We start from the raw sequence: 15,362 nt of genomic DNA on the forward strand, positions 1-15,362 counted from the left end.
ATCTGTGCCAGTTACTTATCAGTCTTCCTCGACAGAACCACTTGTATTGATGGTAAGTACAGCCATCACATATACACAATTGCCCAGAGTGATTATGTCATGAAGTGTAGTGAGTTTCATGTGTATAACTAGAATAGGAACTAAGAGTGTCATTTCCATAAACTGATATGTGAGTTTCATGAATTGTTATATGAACTAGTGAGCTTTAACTGGGGATGTGATAGGTGGAGGTATTCTTTTACTCATAATAATTCTTTCCCACACACATAAACACTTCCCTTAGATTCTTACACTCCTATTTCCTCAGCACAAGCATAAACAATTAGCCTTTAAGTGGGGGTGTCAAGACACTTAGCGTCGATCTCAGAAGAACAGTCCGTCCTGGGGACATTTGTTGTTCCCTTTCCCAGATGGGGATTCTAAGGCTTGTGTATGAGTTGCCATGATTTTAAATTATGAGTGAAGGTTGTGTGTGTAATTAGATGCTTGTAGTTCTGTGTGAAGGAAGAGAGCAGTCTTTAGAGTGAAGGGTTTGACTGCCCCCTTGTATTGTGAAACACAAAGAGAAACATTCAGTGTGGTCACAGGTGGTTGAAATCACAAGTTCACAGCATCCTCTGATCTAGTGCTTTAGGTGGAGTAATTATCATTTTAGCAGGTGCCTACTACCTCCTCTTCTATTAAGTGTGTGTGTGTGTGTGTGTGTGTGTTTCACCTGTCACCTATGCTCGTCTACTGGTCACTTAGCCAGCCAGCTGTTCTTATACGGAAAGAGGTCATAGCTCATAGTGTGTGTCTGTGTGTGTGTGTGTGTGTGTGTGTGTGTTGTCTTTATCTGACTGCATGCAATATATGTATGTCTATTTTTTGTTCTTATAGCTTTTAAGTTTTGAAAATGCAACTGTTACTATAAAGATTTTAATCTATCTTATGCCCATGGCTGTGCTCTCTTTAGGTGTTGTTGTTCTACATACATACATACATAAACTTATCTTCTAATCTGTCGATTTGAGATTCCATAATGTAAGTAATATAAAAAAAAATAAATAAATAAAACTCGCTTAAGATAACAAAAAAACACAATACAGAAACATAAAATATTCAAAAAAGGGGATTGAAACTTTAAAAAGTAAGGGAAATTAGAAAAACAGGAAACCAACAGTTTTTGAATCAGAACCCATACACTGGAGGAATGGCAACGTGAGGGTGAGTACTAAGCGTCAGATCTTGAACATTAAAAGTTATTGGAGTGTGTGGGTTGTATAGTGGCTCCATTTTGAGTAGAAATGTTTGACAAAGAGTGCGGGAAGTGTAGGAAGAAGGTAACACGTAGCTGGAGAGGAGTAGCTTGTGGAAATTGTTACCATAGTTATGATGCTGAGTCGGTTTGGCAAAGGCTAAATAGGGTAGGGGACAGGATTCAGTGCTGGTGTGAATGTTAGCTGGTACGTACAGTTGGCTGCTATGTGCCAGCTCCTGTGTACCACTGTTTTGGCTTATATGTGCCACTGTAGGGCTGCTATGTACTGGCTCTTATTTACCACTGCTTTGGCTTGTATGTACCAAACAAGGTTGCTATATACCAGCTACCAAGTAGGGAGGTAAAAAATAATATTGTAAAGAATAAATTAAAAACAAAGTATTATAAAACTAATAAAACTACATTAAAAGATAAGACAAAACCATAAAAAATTAAAACTATTGTCAACCAATAATATCAATAAAGTTCAGCATACTTCGACTTAAAAATGCTTTCATTTGTGTGTCTGTGTGTATCTCTCTCTCTCTCTCTCTCTCTCTCTCTCTCTCTCTCTCTCTCTCTCTCTCTCTCTCTCTCTCTATCTCTATCAGTAGTTCCACGGGTTTTCAAGGGTGTTTTTACGGTTCTTGTGCAAGATTAACTTCATTTCTATAAATCTAACAGAAGAAACACGCCTTTAAAGGCCTGTAATTTAAGCGACTTTTTTTTTTTTTTTTTTTTTTTTTTTTTTTTTTTGAAGACGTTTTTTACAGTTCTATTAACAGATCTACAACATTTTGACTTTATTAACTGGAGAAATACCCTTCCAAACCGTTTTTTTTTTTTTTGTGGTTGTTGCTGTGTGAGAGAGAGAGAGTGAGAGAGAGAGAGAGAGAGAGAGAGAGAGAGAACATTTTAGTTGAGTCTATCCTGCGTTCGTTTGTGTTACGGTGACACGGTGCAGCAGTGAGTGATGTTTCCGTTCATAATCATGTAGTGGGTGTGGAGTGGGGAAAGGAAAATGAGGATATTATTTGACATGTTATTTGATAACATGTGAACTTTTGTGTGTATGTTTGTGGTTGTGGTTGAAGGACCAGTAACAGGTGGCGCTGGGGAAGGAGGGCAGTGGCTGGCTGGCTAGTGTTTTCATCAGCACTGGTCAGTCTTGCCCCATACATTCTATTAACCAGTGTTTCCTTATTCCAGGCAGCTTCTCCCTGCATCGACCACCGCTGAGCAGCACCAGAGAGGCATGAGTATGTAAGGTTAGTCCAGCATTGCCAGCCACCCCTTAGTCAGCCTTCGTTCTTGTTTATTTAGGTTTAATTAGTCGTTTTTTAGGTATTTTTTGAGGTTGATTTATTTTTAGATTTTGTTTACATCTGAGTCTGGAAACAGTTGGAGATTTAGAGAAATATTGAAAGTTCATCAATATGTAAACAAGCTGTCAGCTGAGGTAGAGGTTGGGAGTCAGTGTTTTCAGCCTTTATTTGCTTCATCTCACACTTATTGTAAGCTAAACATATCACAAGATGGAGCCATATGTCTACCCTTCATATCCGCTGGTCAGATATATCCGCCATTGCCTGGTTTTATTTTCATGAAGAAATAATTGAGGTATTATGGCGGCTGGCTCCCCCTCTCAGGTCGCCCCCGAGGGCCGCTTTGATGCATTGTTGCCTGCGCCAACTTGTTGGTTCCAAGATTTTTTTTCTATTTTTATGAATGACTTTATTTTACATGTATAGTAAGATTTTATGGTTTCTAAAAATCTCTTGTTGCTTTTCAAGTGTTTTTCTTGCTTCAGTTAAGTAAATGTTCTGAATTTGCTGTTGTTTTATGCGTAAATAAAAGGCGGTTTATACGGTTATTTTTACTCAACCCAATTCTTGGCTCTTTTATTTAAAGCTTTAATGAAGATTTTATTGCGTGAAAAAATCGTTTAGGATGTTTAAAGTGTTTTGCGTTCCTATAGAGTTAAGTATGTGGACTTTGAATAGGCTTACGATCCCGTTAAAAGTGGTGATTTTGTCATTTTTTTCAATTTTTTTATTTCTCTATTTTAGCTTGTAACTAACTTTGCAATGCTTGAAAAAATAGTGCAGATTTTTTAAAGTGTTTTTTTACGTGTGTAAAGTGAAATGGGTGGACTTCTCAGTGTTTTTAATGGTGTCAAAGTTCCAACACTTTTCCATATTTCATACTAATATTTCTTTACAACTGCTCAGGCTGGAGATGTTTTGATATTGTGAATATTAATTAGAGTAATTATCAAATCAGAATATATAAGACATTCGAGCCTAGCTTCATTTTTTCTAGAGGTCAATTTCAAAATTAAATACGTTACGTACGTAATCCAGCGGGCTGGCGGCAGCTCGCCCGTGACGTCATCAAAGATCCGGGACTCGCTCGGCTCCAGTGTCTCCTCATCAATATTTACCGTAAATTCCAGTATTTTCTAGGTGTTTCCAGCTGTTTCCAAACTCAGGTGTGTAGGCAGAAGGAGAAAAATTAGAGAAATGGAAGAGGAGGAAAAAATAAGGAGAAATGGAGGAGCAGGCAAAACAGGTATAACCAAGATGACAACGTTTAGCTTAGTTTCCCTTCCTGCCCTTCCTTTTTCTGTAATATTTCGTGTGTTTTGGATGTTTTAAGTGTTTTGGGTGTATTTAGGAGTGTTGTGGTGTGTTTTGAAAATGTTTTGGAGGTGTTTAGATGTGCTTGGGATGTATATTTTGCTGTTACCTGAGTGTTTTGGGTGAATTTAGGGTGTTTTAAGTGAGGCAAAAAATGTTTTTCTGTGTATTTTACGTATTTTTAGCCATATAGGATGTCTTGAGTATGTTTTGGAGTGTTATATGTGGGTTTTGGGGATATATTGAGGTGCTGTGATTTTTTTTTTTTTTTTTTTTTTTTTGGTGTGGATGAGTTTTTGTGTGTGTGGGGTCTTTTAGGTGTATTTGAATGTGTGGTGTGTATTGGGTGCGTTTTGGTGTGTTTTGGTCATATTCGGTGGTGTTGTGGGGTGTGTTTTGGTGTGTTTGAATTAATTTTGGGATTTTTTTGGATGTGCTTTAGATGTTTTGAGTGTGGGTGATTTCTTTTTGGCGAGTTTGGGGTGTTGAGAGTCTTTTGTGTGTGTTTGTGTAAATTTGATGGGTATTCTAAGTTGTTGTGGGATGTTTTTGGTGTGTTTTGGATGTTTTCAGCATATTTTCATTGTCTTGGGTGAGTTTTTTTTAGTATATCAGGGTATTTTGAGTGTTTAGGATGTTTTTAGTGTGATTTGGGTGTTTTTTTTTCTTTTTGTAGTGTTTTGAGGTGTTGTGATATGTTTTCAGTGTGTTTTGGGTATTTTAAGCTTGTTTTAGGTGTGAATGAATGAGTTTTCTCATATTTAGGTGAGTTTTCAATGTCTTGGATTTGTCTGAGTTTTCTTAAGGATTTTTTAGTGTGTTTTGTGGTGTTTTGAGTCTTTTTTTTTTTCGTGTGTGTGTGTGTGTGTGTGTGTGTGTGTGTTTGAGTGAGTTTTGTTGTTTTTTAGGATGTTATGAGTGTGGTTCAGGTGCGTTTGGGTGAACTTTGTGGATGTCTTGGCGTGTTGTGAGTGTGTTTTGAGGTATTTTGGCCACACTCCCCCAGTAACCCAAATAACGTAACTTAAATGCCAGAACCTCACCAGGTTCGTGAATGCACTATTGCTATTGTATTCTAGATAGATATAAGCTGAATTAGTCTCAATAAAAACTAAATTGTGTCCTGAATACATGCAGTCTGCTGCTGCATTCCCAATTGGTATGAGATAAATATGTATTCCCACTAATACAATATGAATGTGTGTTCCTAGTACATACCAGATGAATATGGGTCCCTAGCAAATGCAAGATTGATTCTGTTTCCAATATAAGTAAAGGTGGATTTGTGTCTTTGGTAGTTGCAGGAAAGCATTTGTTTTCAGTAAGTATATTTGAATCTGTGTCTCTTAATAGAAAATAGCTGAATTTGTTTTCCTGGTACATAAAACTGAATCTATTTTAGGGACTAGCAACTCAGTGGGCCTTTTTTTTTCCCATTCCTTTTGTCACCCTAGGCCAGTGCTCCTCTTACATGAAAATAAATAAATAAAATAAATAAATAAATAAAAATAAATAAATAAATAAATAAATAAATCTTCACTAGGTAGTACAAGCTCAATCTATGTGCTCAACAGTTACAAGCTGAATATCTGGGACATTGGTGGCATGTCCTCCTGCCAGACCTACTGGAGGAACTTTTTGAGTGCACTGACATCCTTGTCTGGGTGTTGGACGGTGCTGATGGAAACTGCATGAGAGACTGTCAGGGGGTATTGAAGAAACTGGCAGCAAGTGCATCCAGAAGCAGTGCCTTTGTGACGTCATCAAGGGCTGCAGTAGTGGAGAGGTGAGGAGACTGCCTTGCTTATGTCACTCGCTCACTCAGTCATTCAAGTCCTCATCTCCTTCATTATTTCATACTAGATTTGTAGATCTTCTTAACATTCTGTTGTTGGTGAGTTGATGTTTTTTTTCTTGCAGTAATGGGGAGATGAGGAGACTTCTTTGCTTATATAACTCACTCATTCACTCAGTGTACTCCTTAACCCACTTTGTTCCATGCTAGACTTTTGAAATTGTTTGGAGGTTTCTCTAGGACAGAAGATATTGCCATTAAGTAACTCTATTGGATTCTTTGTTTCTGAAAAATGTCATCCCAAACTGAATTAAACATATTGGTGCCAGTCATCTAACACTAGTGTAGATTTTGATTAACAAGTAAACTCTCAATAACATCATGTAGAGAGTAAAAGTATACCGCATTATATCCACACAGTACTGAAATAAATGCCTTCCTTGTGGCAGGATTAGATGGTGCTGCCGTGTGGCATTGATGAGTGCCGGGAGAAGAATGGCGGGTGTGGGCACCTCTGCGTCAGCACTGTGGAGCCGAATTACTACTGCCAGTACCAGCCAGAGTAGACTCATCAAGAAGTTTAACTGTGAAGGTGAGGACTTGAGTGTCACTCTTCAGTCTTTATTCTCAAACATCTTGGCCCTTCATCTCTACATCTGATAGTCTAAAGAGGAAGTTACTGGGGTTTCCAAGGATGTTTTTATTATTCTTAGGATATTTCAACAAGGATTCTGTCTCATGAGTATGATTAAGATCTGTTATCCACATTTGTATACAGTGATGTGCAGATAGGATAGTCTTTAATATTTTGTATAATTTATGCTTGTGATATGCATTTCTTATGAGTACAGATATCATTCTTTAACCGCTCTTGTAAACATCCCACCAAATCTGTGTTCCTGAGGGTGTAATTCTCTGCCACAGACATTGATGAGTGTGTGGCGCCCAGGTCCTGCTTCCAATATTGCACTAACACCACTGGTGGCTTCCACTGCTGCAGTCAGCCTGGCTACCGCCGTCACTCTTCCAACTACATGCACTGCATGGCAGATTCTGGCAATCCCTATCTCATCTCTTATAGGTAATGCAAGTAACTTCAAGCAATGGAAGGGACCTTTTGGGTATTCTGGGACATTCTTATACATTGGGATCCCTACTTCATATCCTCCCAGATAATGTAAATCCCTGTAACCCCAAGCAAGAAGGGGAATGTGTCTTGAAACTGAACTGCATATGTTTAACTGTAGTATTAGTATAGTACAATACAGTACCTCATTTCTATTCCCCACCCACACAGAGCCCATATGAGCAGTCCAGAGACTCCTTGGGTGCTGGTGGAGAAGAATGAGATGACAGTGGATGGTCTTGCAGTCTGGATCCATGGGAACATTTAGTTCACAGACATCTCGGTAAACAAGATCCAGATGATTTCCTGGGATGGCTACTGGACTTGCACCATTGTGACTGATAAACTGGACCTTTCTCATGCAACTGCTGTGAATGCCATTGATGGGTGAGTCTCTTTTCACCTCCTGAGTTTAACAGACACTTGGATCTAGAACTGGATGGTTTTCCTACTTTGTTTATATCATCAGTTATCTCTGTTGTATGAGTTCTGATGGGGATTTAGACTCAAAAAGACCTGTATTCATCCATTTTTATTTGTACTTAAAATGACTCCCGAAAAAAGCACTTTCCTTAAATATAGATGAAATTTCTGTTTCTTTTGTGGTTTAAGTACCTTTGGTTATTGTTCTGCTAACCTCTGCCTTTTCACAACTCGAGGGAGGGGGGTGGTCTTGAGTCATCCACGTTTACAACCATTAAGGTGGGGTGCGGTGGGGGAGAATGTATGAGAGGCCCACGTGTCCGCACCTCTCAGGGAAAATCTGTGTATCTGTGCCAGTTACTTATCAGTCTTCCTCGACAGAACCACTTGTATTGATGGTAAGTACAGCTATCACATATACACAATTGCCCAGAGTGATTATGTCATGAAGTGTAGTGAGTTTCATGTGTATAACTAGAATAGGAACTAAGAGTGTCATTTCCATAAACTGATATGTGAGTTTCATGAATTGTTATATGAACTAGTGAGCTTTAACTGGGGATGTGATAGGTGGAGGTATTCTTTTACTCATAATAATTCTTTCCCACACACATAAACACTTCCCTTAGATTCTTACACTCCTATTTCCTCAGCACAAGCATAAACAATTAGCCTTTAAGTGGGGGTGTCAAGACACTTAGCGTCGATCTCAGAAGAACAGTCCGTCCTGGGGACATTTGTTGTTCCCTTTCCCAGATGGGGATTCTAAGGCTTGTGTATGAGTTGCCATGATTTTAAATTATGAGTGAAGGTTGTGTGTGTAATTAGATGCTTGTAGTTCTGTGTGAAGGAAGAGAGTAGTCTTTAGAGTGAAGGGTTTGACTGCCCCCTTGTATTGTGAAACACAAAGAGAAACATTCAGTGTGGTCACAGGTGGTTGAAATCACAAGTTCACAGCATCCTCTGATCTAGTGCTTTAGGTGGAGTAATTATCATTTTAGCAGGTGCCTACTACCTCCTCTTCTATTAAGTGTGTGTGTGTGTGTGTGTGTGTGTTTCACCTGTCACCTATGCTCGTCTACTGGTCACTTAGCCAGCCAGCTGTTCTTATACGGAAAGAGGTCATAGCTCATAGTGTGTGTCTCTGTGTGTGTGTGTGTGTGTGTGTGTGTGTGTGTGTTGTCTTTATCTGACTGCATGCAATATATGTATGTCTATTTTTTGTTCTTATAGCTTTTAAGTTTTGAAAATGCAACTGTTACTATAAAGATTTTAATCTATCTTATGCCCATGGCTGTGCTCTCTTTAGGTGTTGTTGTTCTACATACATACATACATAAACTTATCTTCTAATCTGTCGATTTGAGATTCCATAATGTAAGTAATATAAAAAAAAATAAATAAATAAAACTCGCTTAAGATAAAAAAAAAACACAATACAGAAACATAAAATATTCAAAAAAGGGGATTGAAACTTTAAAAAGTAAGGGAAATTAGAAAAACAGGAAACCAACAGTTTTTGAATCAGAACCCATACACTGGAGGAATGGCAACGTGAGGGTGAGTACTAAGCGTCAGATCTTGAACATTAAAAGTTATTGGAGTGTGTGGGTTGTATAGTGGCTCCATTTTGAGTAGAAATGTTTGACAAAGAGTGCGGGAAGTGTAGGAAGAAGGTAACACGTAGCTGGAGAGGAGTAGCTTGTGGAAATTGTTACCATAGTTATGATGCTGAGTCGGTTTGGCAAAGGCTAAATAGGGTAAGGGACAGGATTCAGTGCTGGTGTGAATGTTAGCTGGTACGTACATTCGGCTGCTATGTGCCAGCTCCTGTGTACCACTGTTTTGGCTTATATGTGCCACTGTAGGGCTGCTATGTACTGGCTCTTATTTACCACTGCTTTGGCTTGTATGTACCAAACAAGGTTGCTATATACCAGCTACCAAGTAGGGAGGTAAAAAATAATATTGTAAAGAATAAATTAAAAACAAGTATTATAAAACTAATAAAACTACATTAAAAGATAAGACAAAACCATAAAAAATTAAAACTATTGTCAACCAATAATATCAATAAAGTTCAGCATACTTCGACTTAATAAATGCTTTCATTTGTGTGTCTGTGTGTATGTTTATCTCTCTCTCTCTCTCTCTCTCTCTCTCTCTCTCTCTCTCTCTCTCTCTCTCTCTCTCTCTCTCTCTCTCTCTGTCTGTCTCTCTCTCTCTCTCTCTCTCTCTCTCTCTCTCTCTCTCTCTCTCTCTCTCTCTCTCTCTCTCTCTCTCTCTCTCTCTCTCTCTCTCTCTATCAGTAGTTCCACGGGTTTTCAAGGGTGTTTTTACGGTTCTTGTGCAAGATTAACTTCATTTCTATAAATCTAACAGAAGAAACACGCCTGTAATTTAAGCGACTTTTTTTTTTTTTTTTTTTTTTTTTTTTTTTTTTTTTTTGAAGACGTTTTTTACAGTTCTATTAACAGATCTACAACATTTTGACTTTATTAACTGGAGAAATACCCTTCCAAACCGTTTTTTTCTTTTTTTGTGGTTGTGGCTGTGAGAGAGAGAGAGAGAGAGAGAGAGAGAGAGAGAGAGAGAGAGAGAACATTTTAGTTGAGTCTATCCTGCGTTCGTTTGTGTTACGGTGACACGGTGCAGCAGTGAGTGATGTTTCCGTTCATAATCATGTAGTGGGTGTGGAGTGGGGAAAGGAAAATGAGGATATTATTTGACATGTTATTTGATAACATGTGAACTTTTGTGTGTATGTTTGTGGTTGTGGTTGAAGGACCAGTAACAGGTGGCGCTGGGAAGGAGGGCAGTGGCTGGCTGGCTAGTGTTTTCATCAGCACTGGTCAGTCTTGCCCCATACATTCTATTAAGCAGTGTTTCCTTATTCCAGGCAGCTTCTCCCTGCATCGACCACCGCTGAGCAGCACCAGAGAGGCATGAGTATGTAAGGTTAGTCCAGCATTGCCAGCCACCCCTTAGTCAGCCTTCGTTCTTGTTTATTTAGGTTTAATTAGTCGTTTTTTAGGTATTTTTTGAGGTTGATTTATTTTTAGATTTTGTTTACATCTGAGTCTGGAAACAGTTGGAGATTTAGAGAAATATTGAAAGTTCATCAATATGTAAACAAGCTGTCAGCTGAGGTAGAGGTTGGGAGTCAGTGTTTTCAGCCTTTATTTGCTTCATCTCACACTTATTGTAAGCTAAACATATCACAAGATGGAGCCATATGTCTACCCTTCATATCCGCTGGTCAGATATATCCGCCATTGCCTGGTTTTATTTTCATGAAGAAATAATTGAGGTATTATGGCGGCTGGCTCCCCCTCTCAGGTCGCCCCCGAGGGCCGCTTTGATGCATTGTTGCCTGCGCCAACTTGTTGGTTCCAAGATTTTTTTTTCTATTTTTATGAATGACTTTATTTTACATGTATAGTAAGATTTTATGGTTTCTAAAAATCTCTTGTTGCTTTTCAAGTGTTTTTCTTGCTTCAGTTAAGTAAATGTTCTGAATTTGCTGTTGTTTTATGCGTAAATAAAAGGCGGTTTATACGGTTATTTTTACTCAACCCAATTCTTGGCTCTTTTATTTAAAGCTTTAATGAAGATTTTATTGCGTGAAAAAATCGTTTAGGATGTTTAAAGTGTTTTGCGCTCCTATAGAGTTAAGTATGTGGACTTTGAATAGGCTTACGATCCCGTTAAAAGTGGTGATTTTGTCATTTTTTTCAATTTTTTTATTTCTCTATTTTAGCTTGTAACTAACTTTGCAATGCTTGAAAAAATAGCGCAGATTTTTTAAAGTGTTTTTTTATGTGTGTAAAGTGAAATGGGTGGACTTCTCAGTGTTTTTAATGGTGTCAAAGTTCCAACACTTTTCCATATTTCATACTAATATTTCTTTACAACTGCTCAGGCTGGAGATGTTTTGATATTGTGAATATTAATTAGAGTAATTATCAAATCAGAATATATAAGACATTCGAGCCTAGCTTCATTTTTTCTAGAGGTCAATTTCAAAATTAAATACGTTACGTACGTAATCCAGCGGGCTGGCGGCAGCTCGCCCGTGACGTCATCAAGGATCCGGGACTCGCTCGGCTCCAGTGTCTCCTCATCAATATTTACCGTAAATTCCAGTATTTTCTAGGTGTTTCCAGCTGTTTCCAAACTCAGGTGTGTAGGCAGAAGGAGAAAAATTAGAGAAATGGAAGAGGAGGAAAAAATAAGGAGAAATGGAGGAGCAGGCAAAACAGGTATAACCAAGATGACAACGTTTAGCTTAGTTTCCCTTCCTGCCCTTCCTTTTTCTGTAATATTTCGTGTGTTTTGGATGTTTTAAGTGTTTTGGGTGTATTTAGGAGTGTTGTGGTGTGTTTTGAAAATGTTTTGGAGGTGTTTAGATGTGCTTGGGATGTATATTTTGCTGTTACCTGAGTGTTTTGGGTGAATTTAGGGTGTTTTAAGTGAGGCAAAAAATGTTTTTCTGTGTATTTTACGTATTTTTAGCCATATAGGATGTCTTGAGTATGTTTTGGAGTGTTCTATGTGGGTTTTGGGGATATATTGAGGTGCTGTGATTTTTTTTTTTTTTTTTTTTTTTTTGGTGTGGATGAGTTTTTGTGTGTGTGGGGTCTTTTAGGTGTATTTGAATGTGTGGTGTGTATTGGGTGCGTTTTGGTGTGTTTTGGTCATATTCGGTGGTGTTGTGGGGTGTGTTTTGGTGTGTTTGAATTAATTTTGGGATTTTTTTGGATGTGCTTTAGATGTTTTGAGTGTGGGTGATTTCTTTTTGGCGAGTTTGGGGTGTTGAGAGTCTTTTGTGTGTGTTTGTGTAAATTTGATGGGTATTCTAAGTTGTTGTGGGATGTTTTTGGTGTGTTTTGTATGTTTGCAGCATATTTTCATTGTCTTGGGTGAGTTTTTTTTAGTATATCAGGGTATTTTGAGTGTTTAGGATGTTTTTAGTGTGATTTGGGTGTTTTTTTTTTCTTTTTGTAGTGTTTTGAGGTATTGTGATATGTTTTCAGTGTGTTTTGGATATTTTAAGCTTGTTTTAGGTGTGATTGAATGAGTTTTCTCATATTTAGGTGAGTTTTCAATGTCTTGGATTTGTCTGAGTTTTCTTAAGGATTTTTTAGTGTGTTTTGGGGTGTTTTGAGTCTTTTTTTTTTTCGTGTGTGTGTGTGTGTGTGTGTGTGTGTGTGTTTGAGTGAGTTTTGTTGTTTTTTAGGATGTTATGAGTGTGGTTCAGGTGCGTTTGGGTGAACTTTGTGGATGTCTTGGCGTGTTGTGAGTGTGTTTTGAGGTATTTTGGCCACACTCCCCCAGTAACCCAAATAACGTAACTTAAATGCCAGAACCTCACCAGGTTCGTGAATGCACTATTGCTATTGTATTCTAGATAGATATAAGCTGAATTAGTCTCAATAAAAACTAAATTGTGTCCTGAATACATGCAGTCTGCTGCTGCATTCCCAATTGGTATGAGATAAATATGTATTCCCACTAATACAATATGAATGTGTGTTCCTAGTACATACCAGATGAATATGGGTCCCTAGCAAATGCAAGATTGATTCTGTTTCCAATATAAGTAAAGGTGGATTTGTGTCTTTGGTAGTTGCAGGAAAGCATTTGTTTTCAGTAAGTATATTTGAATCTGTGTCTCTTAATAGAAAATAGCTGAATTTGTTTTCCTGGTACATAAAACTGAATCTATTTTAGGGACTAGCAACTCAGTGGGCCTTTTTTTTTCCCATTCCTTTTGTCACCCTAGGCCAGTGCTCCTCTTACATGAAAATAAATAAATAAAATAAATAAATAAATAAAAATAAATAAATAAATAAATAAATCTTCACTAGGTAGTACAAGCTCAATCTATGTGCTCAACAGTTACAAGCTGAATATCTGGGACATTGGTGGCATGTCCTCCTGCCAGACCTACTGGAGGAACTTTTTGAGTGCACTGACATCCTTGTCTGGGTGTTGGACGGTGCTGATGGAAACTGCATGAGAGACTGTCAGGGGGTACTGAAGAAACTGGCAGCAAGTGCATCCAGAAGCAGTGCCTTTGTGACGTCATCAAGGGCTGCAGTAGTGGAGAGGTGAGGAGACTGCCTTGCTTATGTCACTCGCTCACTCAGTCATTCAAGTCCTCATCTCCTTCATTATTTCATACTAGATTTGTAGATCTTCTTAACATTCTGTTGTTGGTGAGTTGATGTTTTTTTTCTTGCAGTAATGGGGAGATGAGGAGACTTCTTTGCTTATATAACTCACTCATTCACTCAGTGTACTCCTTAACCCACTTTGTTCCATGCTAGACTTTTGAAATTGTTTGGAGGTTTCTCTAGGACAGAAGATATTGCCATTAAGTAACTCTATTGGATTCTTTGTTTCTGAAAAATGTCATCCCAAACTGAATTAAACATATTGGTGCCAGTCATCTAACACTAGTGTAGATTTTGATTAACAAGTAAACTCTCAATAACATCATGTAGAGAGTAAAAGTATACCGCATTATATCCACACAGTACTGAAATAAATGCCTTCCTTGTGGCAGGATTAGATGGTGCTGCCGTGTGGCATTGATGAGTGCCGGGAGAAGAATGGCGGGTGTGGGCACCTCTGCGTCAGCACTGTGGAGCCGAACTACTACTGCCAGTACCAGCCAGGGTAGACTCATCAAGAAGTTTAACTGTGAAGGTGAGGACTTGAGTGTCACTCTTCAGTCTTTATTCTCAAACATCTTGGCCCTTCATCTCTACATCTGATAGTCTAAAGAGGAAGTTACTGGGGTTTCCAAGGATGTTTTTATTATTCTTAGGATATTTCAACAAGGATTCTGTCTCATGAGTATGATTAAGATCTGTTATCCACATTTGTATACAGTGATGTGCAGATAGGATAGTCTTTAATATTTTGTATAATTTATGCTTGTGATATGCATTTCTTATGAGTACAGATATCATTCTTTAACCGCTCTTCTAAACATCCCACCAAATCTGTGTTCCTGAGGGTGTAATTCTCTGCCACAGACATTGATGAGTGTGTGGCGCCCAGGTCTTGCTTCCAATATTGCACTAACACCACTGGTGGCTTCCACTGCTGCAGTCAGCCTGGCTACCGCCGTCACTCTTCCAACTACATGCACTGCATGGCAGATTCTGGCAATCCCTATCTCATCTCTTATAGGTAATGCAAGTAACTTCAAGCAATGGAAGGGACCTTTTGGGTATTCTGGGACATTCTTATACATTGGGATCCCTACTTCATATCCTCCCAGATAATGTAAATCCCTGTAACCCCAAGCAAGAAGGGGAATGTGTCTTGAAACTGAACTGCATATGTTTAACTGTAGTATTAGTATAGTACAATACAGTACCTCATTTCTATTCCCCACCCACACAGAGCCCATATGAGCAGTCCAGAGACTCCTTAGGTGCTGGTGGAGAAGAATGAGATGACAGTGGATGGTCTTGCAGTCTGGATCCATGGGAACATTTAGTTCACAGACATCTCGGTAAACAAGATCCAGATGATTTCCTGGGATGGCTACTGGACTTGCACCATTGTGACTGATAAACTGGACCTTTCTCATGCAACTGCTGTGAATGCCATTGATGGGTGAGTCTCTTTTCACCTCCTGAGTTTAACAGACACTTGGATCTAGAACTGGATGGTTTTCCTACTTTGTTTATATCATCAGTTATCTCTGTTGTATGAGTTCTGATGGGGATTTAGACTCAAAAAGACCTGTATTCATCCATTTTTATTTGTACTTAAAATGACTCCCGAAAAAAGCACTTTCCTTAAATATAGATGAAATTTCTGTTTCTTTTGTGGTTTAAGTACCTTTGGTTATTGTTCTGCTAACCTCTGCCTTTTCACAACTCGAGGGAGGGGGGTGGTCTTGAGTCATCCACGTTTACAACCATTAAGGTGGGGTGCGGTGGGGGAGAATGTATGTGAGGCCCACGTGTCCGCACCTCTCAGGGAAAATCTGTGTATCTGTGCCAGTTACTTATCAGTCTTCCTCGACAGAACCACTTGTATTGATGGTAAGTACAGCCATCACATATACACAATTGCCCAGAGTGATTATGTCATGAAGTGTAGTGAGTTTCATGT

At 38.6% G+C, this 15,362-nt stretch overlaps 1 protein-coding gene across 1 annotated transcript; it reads left to right on the top strand.

Moving 5' to 3' along the window:
* The first annotated feature begins 7,063 nt into the window (after positions 1 to 7,063).
* LOC135102883 (uncharacterized) lies at positions 7,064 to 15,069 on the top strand. The gene is made up of 6 exons (XM_064008483.1): positions 7,064 to 7,187; positions 10,123 to 10,181; positions 13,125 to 13,336; positions 13,795 to 13,937; positions 14,270 to 14,426; positions 14,643 to 15,069. Exons 3-6 carry the CDS (start codon positions 13,242 to 13,244, stop codon positions 14,671 to 14,673), a joined length of 426 nt encoding a protein of 141 aa, XP_063864553.1. The 5' UTR covers positions 7,064 to 7,187; positions 10,123 to 10,181; positions 13,125 to 13,241; the 3' UTR covers positions 14,674 to 15,069.
* The last annotated feature ends 293 nt before the right edge of the window (positions 15,070 to 15,362 follow it).

Source organism: Scylla paramamosain, chromosome 8 (genome assembly GCF_035594125.1).
Source record: "Scylla paramamosain isolate STU-SP2022 chromosome 8, ASM3559412v1, whole genome shotgun sequence".
NCBI classification, from domain to species: domain Eukaryota; kingdom Metazoa; phylum Arthropoda; class Malacostraca; order Decapoda; family Portunidae; genus Scylla; species Scylla paramamosain.

What these genes read in the sequence shown, in the direction of transcription:
- LOC135102883 (XM_064008483.1), top strand. Translation starts at nt 13,242, where the DNA reads ATGAGAGACTGTCAGGGGGTACTGAAGAAACTGGCAGCAAGTGCATCC. An exon ending in AGGGCTGCAGTAGTGGAGAG is followed by an intron (nt 13,337 to 13,794) that starts GTGAGGAGACTG and finishes TCCTTGTGGCAG; the next exon opens with GATTAGATGGTGCTGCCGTG. An exon ending in CCCTATCTCATCTCTTATAG is followed by an intron (nt 14,427 to 14,642) that starts GTAATGCAAGTA and finishes CCACCCACACAG; the next exon opens with AGCCCATATGAGCAGTCCAG.